This window comes from Mixophyes fleayi, chromosome 7 (genome assembly GCF_038048845.1).
Source record: "Mixophyes fleayi isolate aMixFle1 chromosome 7, aMixFle1.hap1, whole genome shotgun sequence".
In the NCBI taxonomy this organism is placed as follows: domain Eukaryota; kingdom Metazoa; phylum Chordata; class Amphibia; order Anura; family Limnodynastidae; genus Mixophyes; species Mixophyes fleayi.
In genome coordinates, this window is record NC_134408.1 from 61,843,705 (window position 1) to 61,868,704 (window position 25,000).

Below are 25,000 nucleotides of genomic sequence, written 5' to 3' on the forward strand. Positions count from 1 at the left end.
AAAAAGTACACGGTTTATTTTAAAAAAAAAAGCAAATGCCAAAATATATTTTGGAAACCGAATGGAGAATTTTCTTTAGAAAATTGTTCAAAGCAATTAGTAGAATATGGCCTAATTTACAGAAGAGAACAAAAACCCTGTTTGAAGAATAGTTAAAATTATATATACATAAAAAATAAAGCCCAGTGTCCTCATGTTGATCCAAATAAGAAAAGCATCTTCATTCCTCAAACCACCAGATCCATACATATAGGACTTCCATCATTGGCCACTCAGGAAAGCCAAATGACCTTTTGTACATCTGTTGGCATAATGTCCTTTCTCGCCGCACTGCAAAAGGCAAAAAGGTAGACAAACTTCACTCATTGTTATGCCCAGCTACAAACACGTCCAAAACATCCTTACAGAATTCAATGTTCATTTTGTTAATCTTTTCTAATACTTCTACACATAAGTATTGTAAAACAAAAGATTTAACTTCACAAAAATTTATGAAAAGACCATTTTAAGAAATTACTTTTGTCATTTCTTACGGTAAATATTAGGATTCAAACACTAAATTTAAAAAAGTGTTAATCTTGTATACAACAACAACAAAAAAATTGATCAATGGAAGAGTTGTAAAGTGAAAATAAGCCAATTTAAGGTGGCATATATTGACATATGAGAGGTAGAAAGTTGGATGCCGGTAAAAAGAAATACTGATATGGAAGACAAAACACACATATTAGGAGAGTAGCAAGTGTATTAGACAAGAGGAAAACAGCTTCTCACAAAGATGCACAGTCAGGAGTCACAGGGAAATACTATAGCTACTTTATGCACACCATGTCTGACCTTATAGCAGGTGACCTGATCAAGTGGTCTAGGTCCTCGATTCCCTATGTTATTGGTCTGTAACTGCATGACACCAATAGTCTGTGGAGAGCGTTGCTGGGAAATAGGTGAGCTCTGACTTGTTAATTGGATGAGGGAAGATGATCTCTGCGTTGTCTGGTTGTTGTTTTGCTGTAGATATAAAAAGTGAGACATCTTGGACGGACTGCTTCACTGATTAGTATTTGGAACATTTATGAAAACAGGTACCCACATAAACTGCAAAATAAGCACTGAAAGAATTTGCACTTAGTTAGACTGTTCCACAATAAAAGATTTGTCAGGATTACCTTTTGCTGGGTCTGTGCTTGCTGAGGTAGAGGTGGTTGTTCAGTAGCTCCCATAGGCAATTCAAACCGTGGGCTGCAAAACAACATAGCAGGGATCATCACCAAAAATGCATTTTTGTAATTTATACTTACAGTATTTGCCAATTATTTTTATATGGCCTTCTGGTATACATACAGTAAATATTAATACCAACATATATTTGTCTGCACAAGAATTCAGGTGACCTATTCACAAGTGAATTTAAAAACATACTGGTAAAGCTTTTATAACATATCTCCCAAGACCAGGGCTGGAAAAATGAAGTTCAAATAGGTCGATGAAAAGCCTTTTGGCAGCCCTTGAGAAAGGTGCCTGTGGGGCACCGAAACGGCTACTGGGCACATACATAATCATGGGCACATCGCTTTACATCATTCTTTAGGATGAGTAGATTTTTTGCTGCCTATTTTATACTGCATATTTGGAAATGAATGCAATATACATTTAATAGGAGTGCTGGTCTCCAGGATTATTCTTGGTCAACCCTTAATGCAATTTAATACCTGGCACCCACTGTTGATGAAAAATAAGTTTTTTTAAATAGTACAACCTTCCCCAGCCCAAATCTAAACATTAGGTGGAACTTTAACATACAGATCAATGGAAAAAAAGATAAATCCATTGGGAAAATCTTACATTTAAAGTGTCAATGCTACAAACAGATTATCTGTAAACTATATTTTTACATTGTTTGGAATAACAGTCTTTTTGCACATGTGGATCACATAATTTATTATATATTTGTTGAAAAAAAACAAACTACCATTTTATTTTTTTACTGTGTATGAATTTGCTTAACTATACATTCACCTAACTATGAGTTAGAAGCTAATATAAAGTAAAAAGTGTTCTACATGTGTACAAAGAGCATATTAGTGGAAAATCATTACATTAAATGTAGTGAGAACTCCTACTCAAACCACTGTAAATCTGTGCAGAACAATAGCCAGATAATAATAAATAAAAACATACAATAAAGACGACTGATTAAATAACAATGAAACGTAGCAAAATTTAGGCAACACATAGATACCCTCTTCCTAAAGCTGCACATCTCTGTAAGTGAAATATCACACAAATTAAATTAGACCTGGCCAGGAAATCTGAAACTTTAATTTACCTTAGAACAAAAAAAAAAAAATTATATTTGATGAGTTATATTTTCTTCACACAAAAGGACTTCATTTTTACACATGCTCAGAGGAGGAGGAGGAGATCATAGGACTCTTTATGCAGGAAACTGCATTCTACACACATTTCAACTAATGTAATAAAAAAAGCGAAAAAAAACCCCATTCAAATATATGATAGTGACACCTGAAAAGAAACCAGGCCACATAGAGGACATCAATAGAGTTGGAATGTGCTGCAATTTACAATACCTTCTGTTTCACGTCACTATGTAACTTGTGTCATGACATGACCCCCTCAATGTGCAGTGCTGCATAAAATGTCAGTGCTTTATAAATAAAAAACCTGCAATCTCGCAGAAGAGGTGCAGAGTACTTTTCCAGAGGCAGTTGAAGAAAAAAAAAAAAGTAATGCGAACATGCACTTTTTTTTTTTTGTTTTATAAAAAAAAAAAAAAAAAATAGCAAAGTGCTTGGTCATGTCATTTTACTTGTAGGAAAAGCAATAACATACTTGCCAACTCTCCCGGAATGTCCGGGAGACTCTCGAAATCCGAGTCAGTCTCCCGGGAGAGCAGGCAATTCTCCCAATTCCTGACAGGGATCAAACGAAGGGGATGGGGCCTCATGACGCATACACAGCGCCACTAAGCTCAGACCCCTATTTTTATTGGCTGAAAAAGTGATGCCATCTTTGGGGGTGGGGCTAACAGCACAATTCTTTGAGCCCTGCCCCCACACACCTGCCTCTCAGACCTCCGGGACACAAGTTGCCAATGTTGGCAACTATGAGCAAGAATGGTCCTAACTTTCCTACAATGAGACTTTCCCAGGGCAACTGTAAAGTGCTTCAATGCTTAGTTATATTGTGAGGAGTTCTTAGATACTTCATCATTATGCTTTCTGCCTAGTATTTGTGTATTATCCACATGTGTAGAAACAGTAAAATGATACAAATAATTACTCACTGCATAAATTTACAGTTGGGGCCCTCCAGACAGAATCCCACCAGATAGTTGACACAGATAACTCTACGTGTATGGCGATGTCTGCATAGAGGTCCTGCAAGGACAAATACACGTGTTTACATACACAATTTTTTCATTTGAGTTAAAGCTCATCTGCATAGAGTACATGTATCTTACCATGTTTACAGAAGCCTCGATCATACCAAGGGCAGTCTTTTATCTTTGATTCTGGGTCAATGTGTAAAAATGGACACTCCTTGTTACTGCACTCACCTAACAAACAAAACAAAGATTTCATTAATATCTAAAAGAAGTGCGGGTAACTGCACAATAAAGGATACATCGCGTACATATAACACATTTAAGAAAAACAATCATAAGGTCTATTTTGGCAGGGTTAGTATAAAGGAAAGATGGTGTGAGGTGGAGACTTGGAACATGAACTGGTCATTGTAGAAATCTTGAAACGGTTAACTACTGGCAACCATAGATATTCTTCAAGATAAAAAAAAATAAAAATATTCCCAGACGCAGAAAGTAGTTAATATGAACTTATATGTATGGTGACCAACATGCAATAATAGTAAAAGGGTATTTTAATAATTTTTACCCAAATTTTAAGTGAATTAATATTCAACATACAATACAAACATACAGTGTCATGAAAATAAACAAACATTCTGGCCAGAAATATATACCAAATCATGAAGACAACCAAACATGAGATACACAAAGAACACAGATACTGTGGCACAGTGGGTATTGTGCTACAGTGTTTTCTCTATTACAGAAATCAGTATAGTCTAGAAATGGTCTAGGCCATTCAAAACCCCAGTGTCTCTTGTCCCCAATGGTGGTAGATAGTCAGTCTTAAGAGACCATCCATGTACAATCTGTAATATAGCAAATTCATAGGATGGTCCATGAAATAAGCTCACTCAGCGGGTTTACTTATAGAGTCGAATGTATTTTCCAAAGCACATCTGCAAATATGTAACTATTGCATAAGCTAAGAAAAGTCTTGTAAAGTCTCAATGGGTACTTCCATTTTTATCCAGCGACTAACTCCAGGGTGCTCCAGGTGGGTTTCCCTTAATGTGTCCGAGAGGCAGTGATACATTTCTCCTTATCACATGCTTGCCTGCTCACAGGGGATCAAGCAGTGGCTGCAATGCTGATAGTTATTTAAGTCATCCTCGTTGATCGGGACTCGCATCCTGCACGTGGAGTCCCTGCCGTATGGGTCCTGATAGGAGGCGGAGTTTGACTTAGTGGTGTGAACTACAGCCCCGAGGGTCATTCGCACAATGTTAACCCAGTATAAGAACAATTAATATGAAGAAGAATATTGAGATGTAACAGATTATTACGCATTTCACCCATAAATGTGCGTCAGTTTTCCTGAGTGAATGACACTTGCTGATCCACAAGTCCAATTAAAGGTCTGGGAGCACACTTCTTTAATTGGCTAAATTGGAAGTAATTAGCCAGATGTGAGGTGAACAAATGTAATTAGGTTGTAACTTGATGGTGTAAAGGGAAACAGAATTCAGAAGGCATTCAGTATATTAGACATTTGATAGCAATCTCTGATGGTCACCATACATTAATAATTCCTGTTCCACAAAGAAGTTCATATGATTTACATTTGCATCTGGGAATATTTATCGCTGTTGGGAAGGATAGGGGTTTCCTTATAGTTGCCAACTAGTTGCATCAATGTTCATATACATTAGGAAGCACAGATAAGGATCCCTTATTGATTTATAAATATTCTTCATCATTTATCTCAACAGAGCCTCATTCCTCTTCTTGTTCTAGAGAAGGCTGACACGCATGCTGCACGGGCAACTTCTGTGAGCTGAATTCAATAGATCCAATACTGAACTGCGATGGTATTCAATAGATGTTCTAACAAGCCTGTCCTTGGTGTGATGACAATCCTCAATACTACAGTTTTATCTTTGTGAGAAGATGATTAAGTGGGAGGTAGGGCACAGAGCTGATCTAAGTCACAGCCATCAGTAACTACCCTCCGCATGCCATATTGTTTGTGCACAAATATGGCAGACATTGGAAGTATAAAATCTGCATACACTAATTAAAAGGGTGAATCCTGTTACCACTAAGTATTTTTTTTGCCACAAAAGAGCATTTAATCCTTGGCTTCTGTTTTAAGTTGGCATCAGAAATCGGGAGTACTGTAGATCTATTTCTAGCCTTAATATATACGGTAGCTACATGTCTTGCCTAGGAACATAGCCATTACCTTTTCTGTGGGAATAAATTATTTTAACATTTTTAAGAAGTATATTGTTTCAAAGAGGAGAACTCGCTACCTTGGATGCAAGTAGCATTATCTAATGTTATGAGACACCAGTTATTGTTAACTCATGGTTTTTAACTAAATAATGGGGATGAAGTTTATCAAGCAATGTCCTCCTCCTGTCATTGCAGTGGGAATCGGAAGAGTGCTTTGCTGTTTGTTTTTATCTTCTGATGATGATTAGCCTCATGCACAGAAATACAAAGGAGACCAATTTTACAGTGCCTGGGTATCGTAAGGCGTTAATACCATCACTGAACATAGCTATATTTCTAGACAACAACGAGAATTAACCCTTTAATAATTCTGTGACAAGGACAATACTTTTTAGTTAATATTATGGCAGCCATTTGCTCTGTAGGAAAATGGTGGTCATTGTTATTCAAGTTGCACTCTGCTATCCTGTTTAGTACATGTATGGGTACCTTGAAAGGATATTTTGTGGAAAACAATTACAGACACCTCCAAATGGAGCCATGTCAACAGTCTTGAAAAGGCAGACACTTAAAATGTAAAATACTACATGGCCTATCTTGCTCATAGGTAATTATTGGTGAATTTTGTTTAGCAGAAAAAATACTGCTCACATGTTTATAAAATTAGAGAGAACTCTGATTACAACTAGGAACAAACTGATTATCAAAAAGCAAAACAGAAATACATTGCAGATCATGAATTTCTTTTTGCGAACATGAGGAACAAACAATTAATGATGCCAATATACAGGTTTCAGAAAAGTAGCAAAACAGTTGTTATAGTAAATTTGTTTTGCAACATATTCATACAACAATTTAGCATAATGATGTGAATACCCATCTCTTACCAAATTTGGAGTAGAAGTAACACTCAGGCATTTTGGTCATGTCATATTCATGCAGAAACTCACACTGGTCACCTTTCTTACAAAGCCCTCGTAACCAGTGCTTACATACTACTGTTTTCTCCCCACTTATATGGCGAAAAGGACACATGCCACCTGCAAACAAAATAAAACACAAACACTTTCTTTAAATTCAACCGGTCAAGTGGCAACAAAAAAAAATATAAACTAAATAGTGCTGTATGTAGTACATGTCCTTTAGCTATGATAACAAACCAGAAACAAATTTTTGACAAAATACAAAACTTAGTATTTTTTTAAAAACTTTGTGCATTTATTGACATTGAGCTTTAACTCTAACATACAAAACAAACTACAAATCTATTTAAAACAGATGTATCCAGTGACATGTAGTCTACACAAGTAATATGCAATGACTCCTGACTTGCCACCTTTGCCGCAGGCCGACTTCAGGAAAAACTCGCAGACAGCCGCCCCAGACTCTGCAATAAAAGGAGAAAAAAAAAAGAGGCAAATGTTTTAGAATACAGAGTTCTGAAGTAAACACATGACACTTGAAAAACACTGAATGGCTGTATCTATTAGAAAAAATATATGATGCTAGAGATCAGCGAATTTTGGTTCAAAAAGGAACTGTTGGGGACTGTGCAATGACTAGCAGACCCCTTCCTAAGCCATCAACAGTGGAATAGTTGTGACTCCTCACCTTATAGCTACAAAAGAGGTTTTATATACATTTTTGCTAGCAAAATGTATATATAAATCCCAGAAATATTGAATAAAGATGGACAAAGTGGACATTAGTATGAACTGTTGCTCAGGCTATGTTACATACATAGGCTTACAAATGTGTTATTCTGAAATTTATGAAGGGGCTGGGAATACTAATTTAACTTTAAGGCCCCTTATCTACTGGCATTTAAATGTTGTACGTGATTAACTTGCATTTTGCAACACAAGTGCATACATCTGCATTCATAGTTGCATCTATTTTATACAATTCTGTGGATTAAAAGTACTCAAAAAGTCCAATCACCTCTATGGAAGCACATTGTGTACATAACCACTAAGGTTTCATAAAAGAGTTTACACAAACATTATGCTGGTTTTTTTTTTTGCCATTCATGTCAATGGCCCATTAATTTAAATTCATTTGGAGCTGCATGCTAAAAAAAAAAAATAGCGAAACAAAACAAAAAAAAACATTGAAAACAATGCAGCTCCACAGAATTGTTTTTTTCAGTTTTCCAATATCAAGAGATTGAGTTGATCTCTACTGAAGTGTGATCAAAACACTTGGCTGAGCAATTAAGGACATTCCTGATCAATTCACGTTTATGTCATTCAGTTTGCAGAGTATCTTAATGTTTGTTGTAATTGTTCTTTCAACTGGGTTAGAAATACAAAAGAAAATTTCCATAATGATTACAGTTTAAGATTTTCAGTGGATTATAATTTCCCATAGATTACAAACATGTAGATACAATTGGATTCAAAATTAATATTTTTTATTAATAATAAAGTAGTGAACCGAACAACTGAGTTTTTATTTCCATAAAAGCTAACTTAACAATGTGTGTTTTGTGTACATATTTTTACTATTTTAGTATAATGGAACAAGGTATTATTAGGAACCGCTGAGGTTCCAATTCTCTTCATTACTCGCAGTCCAAGAGTCCAAACTCTATGCAAGGGGGAGAAAAAAAAAAGCTGCTTTTTTTTGGCACCCACTTTCCCCCCATAAAGTCACCAGCCCTATGCTGATCCATCTTGGAGCTGGTTTCCAGGGACAGGGTGGTCTTCTTGTTAATAGTGGGAACCAGCACAGTAGGGCTAGCGCTTGGGCTGGCTGAGGAATTTGGAGGTGTACTGGCCTATTTTTTTAATTACTTATCTACATACTGAGGTTTTCCATTCATTTCAACGTATATGCAGTGCACATGCTGGAAACCTTACTGCAATTAATAAAAAAAAAGCTTGTGCTCTGTATGTAAACACGTCCAGTCTGTGAACTGCATAATAATCGCTTATCGGATGCGTTCTCACATGCGGTTTGTAATACAGTTCACATACAATGATTGAGAATACAGACGAAGAGAAGACTATCCATGCTCCATAAGGGAGGAACACTGGAGATAACTATGAAGGGGTAATGTCAGGACACTATGAACCAGACGAAGACAGTGCATGCCCCCTCCTCACAGGGTCCACTGTCCCAGGCTGGGCCCGCTCTCAGGCATCACACTATGTACTCACTGTCCATGCCCGGGAACGGAAGCGGCTGTGCCCCCAGCTGCTGCTCCACAGCCAGCTCCAGGTCGAAGCGAATATGATCCACACAGGCGATAAGCTCCTGCATCGTGACCGGAGCCCAAAGCCACACAGACACCGGGTATCACCATCAGTCCCGACTAGGAGACTGCAGATAACTGCCGGGGAGCGACTGAGCGGCCTGTCGCAAGGCACTGTGGGACAGGGGAAGTGGCTGAACGTCCTAGGCAGTGCATACTGGGTAAGGTGGCATGTGAGGGGCGGCATGATCCAGTAAGTACTTATTATTATACAGAGCTGCAGGTACAGCACGGAGACTACTATATAGCTGCTAGCATATAATAAGCAGTCCCGTATGGAGAATATCATCAGTAGATGTTAGCACTTTTTGGGCTGGGAGCAGACATGATATGAAGTGACATAAACAGCTTAAACTCTGGCGCTAAATATATTGCACCTTAACTGAATAAATATAAAAAGCTTCAGTATCAATCGCAGCAGCTCACAAAAGGAGGTAGTGTTAAACCTCCATATATATATATATATATAACAAAGAGAAAAACCTGGAGTTGCGCAGAGATACTGGATACAAATGTTTAATAGAGTATTAAAACACAAACATATGTAAATATGTCTTGAAACAGTGGGCTAGCGAAATGTATGTAGAAAGATAATAATATATGTATCAGAATTAAATACATGCATATAAACTATCTAGCCCGGCATAGATAGACACATAGAAAATAAGTACCCTGTAGAACAAAAATACACTTACATAATATAAAAATCTTAAAACATAAAATGTAAAAAACACATGAGTTACATATATGCATTTAGATCTCCATAAGATGAAAAAAGTGTCCAATCTGAATGCTGTTAACATCAAACGAAGTGTGTATAGATATATCTATCCGGATATAAAGTCACCAAGTAGACAAATTTGTATATAGATGACTTTTAGATCGTTCATATCCACTGCTATGAGTGTGTTTAAAAAGTCAGGCGGTTATCCACTTTAAGTGAGGGAACAGAGTAACTCCCTTTGGGGGTCAGTACGGCTGGCAAAAACAAAGACCAAATGCAGGCTAATATCGCTGTAGCTGGGGTACTCAAAAGTAATCACCCGTAAGTGTAATACTTGTTACCGGCTGAGCGGCTATAAACGAGTTAGAATAAGCATACCTCCGGGGATTAGTATATCTTGTCTTACTCCCAGCATATCCTGTCGATAGGTCACAGAATAATGAAAAGTTTTACCTTCTCGCCGTCACTGCGGCTCACGAAATGAAGCAGTATAGGCAATATCTTCGGTGCGCACCTCCTACGAGTCCGGACAAGATACAAGTATCAAAGAAAAATAGTTCCACTTGTTGGCAACTTCCTCATAGAATTGATACAATCCAGATAGTAAAAGCAGCATAGATAGAGCGACGCGTTTCGTCTGATCCACAGACTTTTTCAAGCAACCGGGCTAGATAGTTTATATGCATGTATTTAATTCTGATACATATGTTATTATCTTTCTACATACATTTCGCTAGCCCACTCTGTTTCAAGACATATTTACATATGTTTGTGTTTTAATACTCTATTAAACATTTGTATCCAGTATCTCTGCGCAACTCCATGATATGAAGTGATATTGACAGGAGTTTCTTAAGGGACTGTAAATCGCATAGAAAGTGGAAATACATTACTGTACATAGACTACAAATGTATACATGGTAATTACAAAGAATGATAACATAAAGCCATGTACCAGGGCTGTGTTAATTTACCCTACATATTGATTTATAATGTTGACACATGCTCAGTAGACAAAAGCCTATATTTGGTTAATGTTTCTACAGTAATAGTATTGTAATGGAAAGTAGTGTAAGCACAGATATGTTTTCTTTTTTTCTGCACTTAATTTCCATTGCTGTAAAGCTGATATTTGTTTCCACTAGGTTACATGAAAATAAAAATACATTGATTGCCAGATTGGAGCCATCATGGGTCTCTTGCAGATTCTCACTAGCTTGTCATCACGCTCCCTGATTTCAGCATGTCTCATACATACACAGCCTGTGTGCAGACAGATTTGTGTAGTTTGTATTCGGACCTCTCCAAAGCATCTATCATGCCAGTGGGTGACACAGGTCAGAACTTATTCTGACCATAGAAATGCTGGTTGTGATTTACAGTCTTCAGTAGAGGAAAACTTTGGGACTTTATCTGATTTATATTCTTCAAGAAAAGTGTTCAGGAAAACCTCCCCAGAGCTCCAGAACATGCAGTATGTGGATAGTGAAAAGGGAGAGAAGAAGATTTACACAAAATCCAGAGGAAGAAGAAACACTCCATATTGGTACTTCCTACAGAGTAAGGCCAAAATAAAAGAAGGCAAGGTAAGACTATAATCGAAAGACCAGCTGTAGCAGTGAGTAGAGTTCCAGCAGGTGGACAAATAGGACTCTCTACTCTACCTGTTGCCAAAGGAATAGTGGACAGAAAAGTATCTCCACTCTTGGGGCTAGATTTACTAAGCTGCGGGTTTGAAAAAGTGGGGATGTTGCCTATAGCAACCAATCAGATTCTAGCTGTCATTTTGTAGAAAGTACTAAATAAATAAAAGCTAGAATCTGATTGGTTGCTATAGGCAACATCCCCACTTTTTCAAACCCGCAGCTTAGTAAATCTAGCCCTTGGTGTCAGTTGATTCAGACTCTTAAGTAGTTGAAGTGGGATTTGTGGTTTTTGTATCTTTGTTTTGTATTTTAATTTATGGCGTTGGCTGTAGATGGTAAGGAGAGTTGTTTTCTACATTTGATAGTTCTCCTCTTGTGTGCCACTCTTGTCATAGATACAAGCCTTCAGTTCTAGTGTCACTGTAGTGGATGACAGAGAGGCTTTTCTACCAACAGACCTGTCAATGTTAAACAGAGCCCCAAAGTTTGAATATGCTGCTGTACGGTCTTTACAGGAAATACAGCATGAATGTATAATGTGCAACTATGGCTCATAGGACTATGCCCATAAAATAATTTAATAAAATAATTATACCTAGTCCCCTTTAAAGTTTTAAAATCTGTAAATCAATAGTATTTATGTGACAGAAAGGAAAACAAAAATTATGCTGAGGCTATAAGAAGGATTTGGTTAAAACTTTAAAGAGCCCACAGCTTGCTACTCCCGATCTCAGTTAACTATGCAGAGAATAAGACTAGCTGGCTTCCAAGTTATGTAAGCTCCACTGCACATTGCAGGCAGGTTACGCAGCGCAATAAGAGGAGTAGTTACTGCAGTGCATTTTGTACCACATCCTCTATCTCCCTCCCTGGCAGATCTGAGAGGCATGTGATGGAATTTTGGAGCAGGTGGGTAACTATTTAGGTGTATTTTGGGATGAGTGATGTGGTAATGCCGAAGGTTGTTTTAAAATTAAGAGTAATATACGGCCCTTATGAAAGTCGAATGGCCACATATGTGGCCCTTGAAGTATATTGGGTTGCTCATGACTGTTTCATTTAAAATTAAACTTACATGTTCTACAGAGTGTACAACACAGTCTGTCATATATTTTAAACAAGTTAGACCTTTGAATGAATGTAGTAATTGTTTTTGTGTCACTTAATACATTGTATCTTGTGTGTACAGTTAGCAGAGGCCTTGGAACTCTTTGAGGTTAAGATGCTGCAAGAGGAGCGACTGCAACCTGAAGAAAGTAACTACACTGTCCTTATAGGAGGATGTGGGAGAGCTGGATACCTTAAGAAGGCTTTTCAGTTGTATTCAAATGTAAGTAGTACTGCATGCCTCAACATTGCTGTGTTTCCAGGTATGCACTCAATTCCACAGCAGCTTTGTTTATTCTATTATACCCTCCACCCTGCCAGTCACAAACAGAAAAGATGCATAATGCGTCTATGTACCCAGTCTGTAACCAGCTCACTCTCTTCCCTCCCTTTCCTCTCCTTCACTGAGCATGATCCCTGTCTGGAGGACAAAGCACAAATTCACAATGTATATCACCCTGCATTTCTTCTTAAAGGTATTACATGAGAAGCATTCTCAATGAGCATATTCCTATTCACCATCCTATCCATTAAGAAACATTTAGCTATGACCTGTTTCTCATTTCTATGCAAAGTGACAGAGGACAAAGGTCAAATGATTGTGGTAGGTTTAGGCAGCACTTTCCAAAACTGTTGAAATTAAAAAACTGTATCACAGTTATTCCATTGCAAATATCAATGGTAAGGAGGTAGAACAAATGCATTTAGTCTAAGTATTAACAATACAAATACATGACATCAGTGCATTTTATTATATATATTATATTCATTTGAGGTTTGTCCTTACCTTACAGCGGATTGGAAATCTCTCTTTTTTTTCTATCAGTGCATATTAACCTGCTCATTGGCAGATGGGTATTTTGAGTGTATTTACAGCACAACTATATCCCGCTTCCATTATTGTATAATGCTACGTTGTAAACCCCAGGAGTAGAATACAAAGGTGAATAATCACTTAAGGATTTTGTTATGTTTGTGTGTCTAAAGGCAGTGTGGCAGCAGTATCCCTGTTTTAAATGAAATATATAAAGCAGCTGTATTGTGTTTTCTTTGTATATCAATCACCACAGGTCTTCCTCACATTGGAGCCAGAGTGAGTTGCCTCACTGGCTTTAACTTTAAGCCAGCCCTGGATGAAACAACATGGACAAAGCAGGAATCTTGTATTTTATATATAAATTAGCTAATTAAGAGCATAACATAGCATAGAATCATATATTCACCAATTTGTTGTACATCATTTTTAGTTCACAGATAGCATTAGCCCACATACTGATTACATTTTCCAAATTTTAGATGAAAAAGAGAGGTCTGGTACCCACAGATGCCACGTATACTGCTCTGTTTAACGCCTGTGCTGAGTCACCATGGAAAGACTCTGGTTTAGAGCAAGCTTTCAAACTGCGAAAAGAATTGATGGAGAAGAACATTCAACTTAACCTAATCACATATCGGAGTTTACTAAAAGTCTGCACACTGAGTTTAGGACTGCAAGGTAGCTTGGAGATATTCAAGGTGAGTCAAGGTCAGTCCTTCTACAGCCATAATATCTTAAATATCTGTCTTCAGTGCCTCTATCACTGATCAAATAAATAAAACATAATATTCAAGTGCACATTCGGTCTAATTATAATCACTGTGGATGATAACTTTTGTTAAACTATATTGTTTCACTATTTCAGTGGGTAAAATTGGACTGAGCTGGATAGGGAGGAAAGGTTTCAAATAGAAAAGTGATACTTTTGATGATAGCCAAAATACAAATTACACGTGCATTCAATGGCATATGCCACAAGCCTTGGACATTTATAGGGCTGTCCCTCTTTTACACAAACATATCTAGATTAATTTACCCCCGGTGCTCCTTTGCTTTGCATTGCGGAAGACTCTTCTTCACCAGTCAATCTGGACCGCTCAGATAGCCTTTTGATGGACAGGAGTCCTCCGAAACCCTTAGTGTTACTTATAATCTTTTCAGTATGCTAACAAATTGACATTTTAGGCATGGCATCATTTAAATAATCATTGAAATTACTACATAAAACAGTGAAAGATGTAAAAATAAAATGGCATCGATCAGAAATTACTTAAATTACAAATATATACAGTAATAATTGACTTGGTAAGGCAAGTGACGATAATTTAATATATATAAAAGTGCTGTACACGTTTGTACAATCCTTGCTATTTAGCTCCTCCCCAGGTTCCCCACCTGTCAGGCATTCTCTAACAGAATGCAGTGGAGAGCTCAGTCACCTACATGACTGAGAATTTGAAGCTCCTACACAGCTGCACTTTGTACTGTGTGCTGTAGGTGATTGAACAGGAGCCACAGTTCTGTAAGCTAGGGAGATATAGTATATCTGCTAAAAAGCATTAAATATCTAGAGTTATCTGGTAAAAATACTGAAATAATAATAATAAAAGCACCACAAGAATTCTATATTGTATTATATTCAGTGGTCAAAGTGGAAATTTAATAGTGCTGGTATGGAACATTTAACTTTAAATGAATTTTGATAGAGTGGAAATAATTTTAGATGCTTCTTAACACTGTATAGTATAATATAAATCATATTAAATTATGCAAGGCTATCCATCCTGTGTCCCCCATTTCTCCTACATCCAATTACCTCTTCCCTGTGTCCTTTCACCTCTCCCAAATGCCTCTCATGTCTCCTTTGTCTACTTATATTTTCCCTCATTTATCTTCAGTCCCTTCACATTTGCATAAGGTCTCCCCTGCATATCATCACCTCTCCTTTTATATCTTCTATGTATCCATTCTCCTTTCCCTTTTCTGTTTCCTTTATCTGTCTACTCTCCCCACGTGCCCCTGTCTTCATCCATGGTAACCCCCCCTGTACCCTGTGTGTCACTGTTCTCTCACCCCTCCCTAATCTACTGCTCGTATCTATTTGTGTATGTCCCTATTTTTCTTCTCACCCACAATATACAGCAGTATCCCTGTGCAAAATAGTGGACTTTGTATTCATAGTAAAGCTTCTCAAAGAACTGACACTCATGTTTGACAGTTTTTCTATCCTTTCTGCAGTCCAAATGGGAAAAAAAATACACAACAAGATGCACAATTAAATCAAAGTGTTATAAAATATGTAATTGATGAATGTAACTGATCTGTGAATGTACAGCAGGCTACAATTTGGCAGGGTCTTAGTAAAATGGAGAATAAGGTATGCTACATGGCCAAAAGTTTGTGGACACCCAAACATCACATCCATATGTGCTTGTTGAATCTCATCCCAAAACCATGGGCATTGGAGTGAAGTTAGTCCCCTTTGCTGCTATAACAACCTTCACTCATCTGTGAAAGTTTTTTCCTAGATTTTGGAACATGGCTGTAAGGAGCCTCATCCATTCAGTCACAAGAGCATTAGTGAGGTCAGACATGGCTGTTAGGCGATGAGGCCCAACAGCCATGCCTGGCTCACTGTCGGCGTTCCAAAGGTGTTTGATGGGGTTGAGGTCCAGGCTTTGCGCACACTAGTCAAGTTCTTCCACATCAAACTCTGGAAACCATTTTTTGATGGCCCTCACTTTGTGCATGCTTGCATTATCAGCAAACCATGAAAAACAGCCCCAGACCATTATTGTACAGTACAGCTTTATAGCGGATGTAGTAGGCGGGTAACTTCTAGCAGTACTATCACTGCACTACCTCCCAAGCTACACAGTACTGATGTAAGTATAGAATCTGAATTGATTATAAATGAACTCCGATAGCTTAGATAAGCTATGATCAGCTTCAAAGGAAGTGGGGGGAAGTCAGTATGTTATACAAACACACACCAGCCCTCTTTGAGCACTGACTACATTGAATTCAAAGTGAAGTTCTCACATATTACTATATTATTTTAAGCAAATCGCATTACCTACATGCCGCCTTAATTTAAATGGGGCCTTGTTTTAACATCCTACAATAATTATTTATGAAATACTGAATTAACTAATATCAAATTGCCTCCTAAGGCATACTGCAAGTAAGATGTTGCACTAATTTATTATTACAGCTGTTTGTGCCTTCAGTCAGGAGAGTTTGTCACTTTTCACTGTGCTGCAGACAATAGGTAGCTTAACTACATGTTTTGTTTTTTAATCTGCATCTATTAACCAATAAGGGTATCACTTTAAATCCAACTGTTTATGCGTTTCCATATTGGATGGGGTCTTTTTTATTGTATATTGTTATTTTTTTTTCTTCAAGAAAGGAGTGGGGTACATGGCTACATCGTTATAAATAGTAATTTAATTATTGAATACCACATCTGAGATCCACTGACATATTCTTTTCCTAGTTTTCAGAATTTGTGTCTTATCCTTAGTGACTTAATAAATTTATGTAACTTAAAAGAAATTTGAACTTGTTATTGTATCATGTAATGTAAAGTTATAACACCTATCATGCAGACTTCACTTTTTTTTATAAAACAAATTTTAAACAGAACAAATGCTGTAAACAGTATATGCAGCTTTAGTCTATGAATCTAGTTCTACATACTAACATATCTTTTTCCATGGTCTTCAGGAAATTGCACAGAGATTTCGTATTACCAGTCCTGACACCTTTAACGTCCTTTTCATGGGATGCATCAAGGACAAAGAGCTGGGCTTCCGTTATGCTCTACAGGTACGATGTAGTAATCGGAATATAGACTGAAGAAAGACACAATTCCATCAAGTTCAACATTTTATAATTCTAAAACTCCCAGCAAAGCGCCTGACAAAATATTCCCTCCTTACCCCATATGTTGCCATTAGATGAACTCAATCAATCAACCACCCAAATTTTTTAATTTGCTCATTATAACTATGCATAGTCATTTTTGCCAATTCATTATTTATGGTTCGCGTGATGTTAAAATACTTTCGTTTAAAAAAAGACAAAGGTATTACAGGAGTGATACCTTTATTGGCTAACCCAGTGGTTCCCAAACATTTTCAAGGCACCCCTCCAAAATAATTATTGAGCAGTCCTGTTTTAGAAGTATTGAAAAAGAGGGATAGGCTGCGCTTCCTCCAAATATATGAAGCAGCCAAATGCGCACCTGAGAGTGTATGGGGGACCCCTAAACTCCCAACAATGTTAGATACGTATAAAAATAGTCAGGTTCTGGGCGCTTGTAAAGGAAAGATATATCAATTTAATATGGATAGGTCCACAATACGCTCTGGCCGGAACGAGACAGCTTAGATGTGTTAAACAATAAACATGCATCAATTGACACTGCCGAAAACAATGATAATGGTATAAAACACTACAAACTCAGTGTGATTGCAAATATGGTTAGAGTGCACTTGGAAGCTACTAAAATATGAAATGACACTTGATATGAACCGCAAAAAGAAAATGTAAGGAAATATAATGTCCAGAGTTGTAAAATAAAAATGTTGGTGATGATAAAAAATGCAAGCAAAAATGAAATTTCTTAGCCGTTACTCACATGAAGCAGGGATGTCTGGCTGTCTATAATGCAGACAGGCACTTAGTAGCGGTCCCAGAGTCTGTGCTGATGAGGTTAGATATAACGTTAATTTCAAAAAAGCACCCAGCAGAATGCCAATTATTAAAACAAGAACGAAGAAGAAAGTTCTTCTAGTTCCTAAAAGGAAATCCTCTCCTTCTTGTTGAAAGAAAAAATGATCCCGCTCAAATAGCGTGTGCATGCTGTGGGATATCTCCGTGTTGAGATTAAATGTATAGATATCAAAATGCCTCCAATAATGGACAGGTACCCAGCAGAATATAGGTGGTGATGATCCAAATGTAGTCCTCCTAATCCCCAACGTAGTCTCTCTCTTTCTCATAAAGTTGAGGCTAAACAGGGGAAGCGGTAGTGCCGCTGCGGATGAGCGCATACACGCTACAGGCTGGTCTCCGATGTGGATGTAGTCCTCCTAATCCCCAAACATAGTCTCTCTCTTTCTCATAAAGTTGAGGCTAAACAGGGGAAGCGGTAGTGCCGCTGCGGATGAGCGCATACACGCTACAGGCTGGTCTCCGATGTGGATGTCTGTATATGGTAATGTAAGTTGCTAGCATGCTAGTAAGATGAATAAAACTGAGTTGAGGGACAGTACCCAACGCGTTTCGCCCGGTGGCAATGGCCAGTGGGCTTCCTCAGGGATAGTAATGTCCAACTGATTGATTGATGCTGGAAGTAGCAAGAACGAGGAGTATCCTAGCCGAGTATAGGACTGCAGATAACTGATGTCTTCCAATAAACATATGAATGAAGAAAACAGCACTGTTAGATCAGCCGGGCAGAAGCTGGAGCTTGAACCATAGAACTAGCTGCAGGCCGTAGTACTTCAGTGGGTAGATTAAACACAAGGAAAGTCTCAATGGAACTCAGCATTGAAAATACAACAGCAGGTGTGCAGGCTTAACCACAGGTGCAGTAATCAACTCACAGTGAACTTTCAACATGAAGCTTGATAGCAACCGAGGAGTTCAGCAGACCAGCGTGGAACTACAGGTACCAGGTACAATGATGGTAGATTGCAGAAGTCCAGCGAAAAGGTGACAGCAACAAGAGGTTCAGCCGGCAGCGTGGAACTACAAGTACCAGGTACAATGGTTGTAGATGCAGAAGTCCAGAAAGCAGGTATCAGCAGCGGGAGATTCAGCATACAACGTAGAACTACAAGTACCAGGTACAATGGTTGTAGATGCAGGAATCCAGCAAACAGGTAACAGCAGCAACGAGAGGTTCAGTAGTAGCTGTCAGGACCAAGGCAGACTGAGTAACACGAAGAACAGGCCTGTTCTTCGTGTTACTCAGTCTACCTGGTACTTGTAGTTCCACGCTGCTGGCTGAACCTCTTGTTGCTGTCACCTTTTCGCTGGACTTCTGCAATCTACCATCATTGTACCTGGTACCTGTAGTTCCACGCTGGTCTGCTGAACTCCTCGGTTGCTATCAAGCTTCATGTTGAACGTTCACTGTGAGTTGATTACTGCACCTGTGGTTAAGCCTGCACACCTGCTGTTGTATTTTCAATGCTGAGTTCCATTGAGACTTTCCTTGTGTTTAATCTACCCGCTGAAGTACTACGGCCTGCAGCTAGTTCTATGGTTCAAGCTCCAGCTTCTGCCCAGCTGATCTAACAGTGCTGTTTTCTTCATTCATATGTTTATTGGAAGACATCAGTTATCTGCAGTCCTATACTCGGCTAGGATACTCCTCGTTCTTGCTACTTCCAGCATCAATCAATCAGTTGGACATTACTATCCCTAAAGGAAGCCCACTGGCCATTGCCACCGGGCGAAACGCGTTGGGAACTGTCCCTCAACTCAGTTTTATTCAACTTACTAGCATGCTAGCATCTTACATTACCATATACAGACATCCACATCGGAGACCAGCCTGTAGCGTGTATGCGCTCATCCGCAGCGGCACTACCGCTTCCCCTGTTTAGCCTCAACTTTATGAGAAAGAGAGAGACTACGTTGGGGATTAGGAGGACTACATTTGGATCATCACCACCTATATTCTGCTGGGTACCTGTCCATTATTGGAGGCATTTTGATATCTATACATTTAATCTCAACACGGAGATATCCCGCAGCGTGCACACGCTATTTGAGCGGGATCATTTTTTCTTTCAACAAGAAGGAGAGGATTTCCTTTTAGGAACTAGAAGAACTTTCTTCTTCGTTCTTGTTTTAATAATTGGCATTCTGCTGGGTGCTTTTTTGAAATCAACGTTATATCTAACTTCATCAGCACAGACTCTGGTACCGCTACTAAGTGCCTGTCTGCATTATAGACAGCCAGACATCCCTGCTTCATGTGAGTAACGGCTACCAATTTCATTTTTGCTTGCATTTTTCATCATCACCAACATTTTTATTTTACAACTCTGGACATTATATTTCCTTACATTTTCTTTTTGCGGTTCATATCAATTGTCATTTCATATTTTAGTAGCTTCCAAGTGCACTCTAACCATATTTGCAATCACACTGAGTTTGTAGTGTTTTATACCATTATCATTGTTTTCGGCAGTGTCAATTGATGCATGTTTATTGTTTAACACATCTAAGCTGTCTCGTTCCGGCCGGAGCGTATTGTGGACCTATCCATATTAAATTGATATATCTTTCCTTTACAAGCGCCCAGAACCTGACTATTTTTATACTGTTTTAGAAGTAGTTGTGTCAAAAAATTGTAATAAGTATTTAGGTCAGGACAGAAATACTTATTTAGTTGTATGCAAAAATGCCCCCTCTGCATCCAGACTCTCTGCCCCCTCTGCATCCAAACACACTACTCTCTCTGCATCCAGACACTGCCCTCTCACATGCTGTGTCCCCCTCCACTGTCCTCTCACATGCTGTGTCCCCCTCCAATGCCCTCTCACATGCTGTGTCCCCCTCCACTGCCCCTCTTACATGCTGTGTCCCCCTCCACTGCCCCTCTCACGCTGTGTCCCCCTCCACTGCCCCTCTCACGCTGTGTCCCCCTCCACTGCCCCTCTCACGCTGTGTCCCCCTCCACTGCCCCTCTCACGCTGTGTCCCCCTCCACTGCCCCTCTCACGCTGTGTCCCCCTCCACTGCCCCTCTCACGCTGTGTCCCCCTCCACTTCCCCTCTCACGCTGTGTCCCCCTCCACTGCCCCTCTCACGCTGTGTCCCCCTCCACTGCCCCTCTCACGCTGTGTCCCCCTCCACTGCTCCTCTCACGCTGTCACCATCCTCTGCTCTCTGTCCCCCTCCTCTGCTCCGCTGTCACCATCCTCTGCTCTCTGTCCCCCTCCTCTGCTCTCTGTCCCCCTCCTCTGCTCTCTGTCCCCCTCCTCTGCTCTCTGTCCCCCTTCTCTGCCCCGCTGTCACCATCCTCTGCTGTCTGTCCCCCTTCTCTGCCCCGCTGTCACCATCCTCTGCTCTCTGTCCCCCTCCTCTGCTCTCTGTCCCCCTTCTCTGCCCCGCTGTCACCATCCTCTGCACTCTGTCCCCCTCCTCTGCTCCGCTGTCACCATCCTCTGCTCTCTGTCCCCCTCCTCTGCTCTCTGTCCCCCTCCTCTGCTCTCTGTCCCCCTCCTCTGCTCTCTGTCCCCCTTCTCTGCCCCGCTGTCACCATCCTCTGCTCTCTGTCCCCCTTCTCTGCCCCGCTGTCACCATCCTCTGCTCTCTGTCCCCCTCCTCTGCCCCGCTGTCACCATCCTCTGCTCTCTGTCCCCCTTCTCTGCCCCGCTGTCCCCCTTCTCTGCCCCGCTGTCCCCCTCCTCTGCCCCGCTGTCCCCCTCCTCTGCCCCGCTGTCCCCATCCTCTGCTCTCTGTCCCCCTCCTCTGCTCTCTGTCCCCCTCCTCTGCTCTCTGTCCCCCTTCTCTGCCCCGCTGTCACCATCCTCTGCTCTCTGTCCCCCTTCTCTGCCCCACGCCAGCCATAAAAAAAAAAAAAAGAACACAGAGACTTACCAATCCGTCGGGCGCCGGGACCCAGCAGCCTCCTCTCTCCCGCAGCTTGTTACTGACGCCGATATTCAGTGACAGCTGCGGGAGAGAGGAGGCTGCTGGGTCCCGGCGCCCGACGGATTGGTAAGTCTCTGTGTTCTTTTTTTTTTTTTATGTCTGGCCCGCGGCACCCCAGTGACAGCGCCGCGGCACCCCTGGGAGCCGGGCTAACCCAAAAAAATTATTATTATATTTGCTAGCTTTTAGAGCACAGAGGCCCCTTCATCAGGCAACTTTACAAAAGAATGACTAAGAAACAGGCACAACATTTAAGAGCTGTCACATCAAGAAATTTGTACAGGGAGGGGGGGGGGGAATATCATTAAGATAACCTAAAGTAATAAAAGTAAAAGTCCTAGGAGTTCAGAGATCTTTGCTGTGGGGTGTGAAGTGTTTCCAAATAGTGGGTCATAAATCCAGGTGTTTGAGCCCTTGTGCCAATGACTGGAATGTTCTTATCAGCTTAAATTCCCAGATTTTTCTCTGTCATTTTTTTTTTTAAAACTTTCAGCATTAGGACTTTTAAATCTGTGATACTGTGTCATGGTCCAGAGAAGTGATTACCCATGGGGGTGTCCAGATTTTTTTTTTTTTGTGTGTGTAGATTCATCCTGGATTGTAGTTTCTGCTTGGTCTCTCCAATGTAAATTCCTTCAGGGCACCTTGTACACTGTATCATGTACACCACATTGGAGGATGTACATGAGAATGTGTCAGTGATTTTATAGTCCCGTTGTGTGTTGGGTTTGTGGACTTTGTTTGTTGGTAGGACAAGGGTGCAGGTTTTGCATTTTTTGTTTTTTTGTTGTTCCAAGGGAAAGTGCCAGTCTCTGATGGTGATGAGAGGGCATTTCTAACCAGGAGATTTCTTAACTTTGGAGGCTGTTTGTATGAAAAGAGTGGTAAATCTGGGAATATTTCCTTCAGTCTATCGTCTTTCTGAAATATGGTTTGAAGGTCAGCAGCAATTTTCCCCAAGTTGTTCATGTGAGGATTATAAGTAACCACTAGGGAACCCTGCTGTTAACCTCCTTCTGTTTGTAATCCAGGAGGCCATTCCTTGGGATCCTCGTGGCCCCGTGGATCTGTTCATCTATAACTATTGGATGGTATCCTTGTTGTAAGAATGTACTCCTAAGTGATAGCAGGTGTTGTTTTCTATCTTCACTGTTTGAACAAATCTTAATGTATCTCAGAGCTTGGCTGTAAATGATGGACTTCTTTATGTGTCCTGGGTGAAAGCTGTTCCATCTCAGATATGCTATGCGGCCTGTAGGTTTATGATAGACTGATGTTTGTATAGTATTGTTTTTATTGTATAGGGTAATATCCAGGAAATGTATCTGAGATCGCAAGTAGTTAAGAGTGAGTCTAATGGTTGGATGAAATTTGATGAAGTTTTTATGGAAAGTCAGCAGCTCATCTTCAGAGCCAGTCCAGATTAGTAGCAAATCATCAATATAACGGAAGTAGGCTAGAGGTTTCATTGTGCAAGTTGATAAGAATCACTCCTCTAGTTTAGCCATGAAAAGATTTAGCATACTGAGGTGACATCTTACTACCCATGGCACTTTCCATACACTGCAGGTATATGTCTTTCCCAAAAGAAAAGTAATTATGATTGAGTATGAACCTGATCAGCTGCAGGGTCGGCTCTGGGGCTAGACTGTTTTTTTGAAGGTAGTGTTGGCATGCGGCTATGCCATCCTTGTGGGCTTTGTTAGTGTGCTGTAAATCTGTTGGCTCCATTAGGATATTTAATAATCTCTGAAACTGCTCAATTCATCACCTACAATCTAATGTGCATTTTATTTTGTGTTTTATTTGATTTTCATACAGCTGTTTACTACTAGGCTTATTATTATTATTATTATTATTATTATTATTATTATTATTATTATTATTATCATATCATTATTCATAAGCATGTTAATACTTTTCAATAATTGTTATATCTTTCTATGCCATATTTCTCCATCTCTGGTTCAGGTTTGGAGGCAGATGTTGCATATGGGTATAAAGCCAGATATTAACGCATATAACTTGCTAATACGTGCCACCAGAGATTGTGGTATTGGAGATGCTGATGAGGCTTTTCATTTACTTCTGCACTCCAAGGATCTGACAACCTTGAAGTTAAGTGCAGGCAAAGAGGAGCAAGATAGGAAAACCAAGGCAGTCAGAACAACAAAAGAATGTCCTGGGGAGACTGTTACACGGCAACTGCTTCTGGACAATTCTTTAACTATGAAGGATCATGATAATACAGTTATGAACCTACCACCTGAATATGGATTTGTTGAAATGAATAAAACATCTCAGTCTCCCAACAAGCCCTCCTTTAATGACTGTAAGTTACCAAACCTCTTGGACCTGACCCTAAAGACTGATACAGTAGTATCACTGGTAAATGTCAACACCCCATCTGCTAGATTTGCTCTGATTGGTGACTTGGAGGGGATCCTTCAAAAAATGAAGGAAGACAAAGTATACCCTACAATAAAAACATTTACACTCTTGGCTGAAGTAATGAAACCTGACATACAGGCAGAAGCTATACTGCTGGACATTATGAAGGGCTTCCAAATACAACCTGATTTGACTTTTTTTAACACTTTTCTGTTGAAGAGAAGTAAAACAATGAATCTGAAGATTGCTATGGTAAGAAAGAGACTCTTGTGTGTTGTACTGTAACTTGTTTGCTTCATGTACATAAAGTTGAATCCATGATTTAAAGTTGGTACCTCTATCATGATGGATGTCATTACTTTGTTTAATGAACATGACTATATAAGGCATATTTATTTCACTTCTCCCTCTGTCGTGGCGAGGCCACTTAAACCTCACTCAAATCTGTTGGTTTTAAACATGCTTTGCTTAAAGGATAACTGCGCTTGTCAGCCACATTTATTTAACACCGACCGCCACTCAACTCTGGAAAACTAGCCCACTCAGTGCTGCAACGGTTTTTATATCTGAGTCTATAGCTGGCAGCAAGAGAGGATCAACTAGTGCTATTTCGATTTTTTTAACTGAGGAGCTAACTGCGTAGATCCACGTCTATGCCCAATTAGTACCCATGTTATAAAGTAACACTGTGTGGTTTGAGTTTAAACTGCTTCCAGTTGTTAACACCAGTACAGGTGTCCCCACACTGGTATATTCAATGGCCGCTACCTACCAGCAGTCAGTGCTACTGAACACTAAGGCACGGAGTCTAAG

At 39.7% G+C, this 25,000-nt stretch overlaps 2 protein-coding genes across 4 annotated transcripts in view; one reads left to right on the forward strand and one right to left on the reverse strand.

Annotated features, from left to right (window-relative positions):
* Window positions 1-8,947, reverse strand: CPSF4 (cleavage and polyadenylation specific factor 4). 2 transcript variants are annotated; one of them, XM_075179924.1, is made up of 8 exons: window positions 8,728-8,947; window positions 6,900-6,953; window positions 6,454-6,606; window positions 3,482-3,577; window positions 3,305-3,398; window positions 1,167-1,239; window positions 838-1,008; window positions 1-330 (listed from the first exon to the last, which is right to left on the reverse strand). In XM_075179924.1, the coding sequence occupies exons 1-8, from the start codon at window positions 8,828-8,830 to the stop codon at window positions 262-264; spliced, it is 813 nt and encodes a 270-aa protein (XP_075036025.1). In that variant the 5' UTR covers window positions 8,831-8,947; the 3' UTR covers window positions 1-261. The 2 variants fall into 2 exon arrangements, with proteins under 2 accessions (XP_075036025.1, XP_075036026.1); XM_075179925.1 differs by having other exon boundaries at window positions 6,903-6,953; window positions 8,728-8,946.
* The window catches only part of PTCD1 (pentatricopeptide repeat domain 1), a 20,089-nt gene continuing 3,989 nt past the window's right edge, over window positions 8,901-25,000 (forward strand). Inside the window, exons 1-6 of one of the 2 annotated variants that reach the window (XM_075179923.1) lie at window positions 8,901-8,983; window positions 10,692-11,132; window positions 12,382-12,522; window positions 13,596-13,814; window positions 16,846-16,947; window positions 23,768-24,439. In XM_075179923.1, the coding sequence (XP_075036024.1) occupies window positions 10,737-11,132; window positions 12,382-12,522; window positions 13,596-13,814; window positions 16,846-16,947; window positions 23,768-24,439 (1,530 nt within the window). In that variant the 5' untranslated portion in view covers window positions 8,901-8,983; window positions 10,692-10,736. Of the gene's footprint in view, window positions 9,016-10,691; window positions 11,133-12,381; window positions 12,523-13,595; window positions 13,815-16,845; window positions 16,948-23,767; window positions 24,440-25,000 lie in introns of both variants that reach the window. The other variant, XM_075179922.1, reaches the window with a different exon arrangement.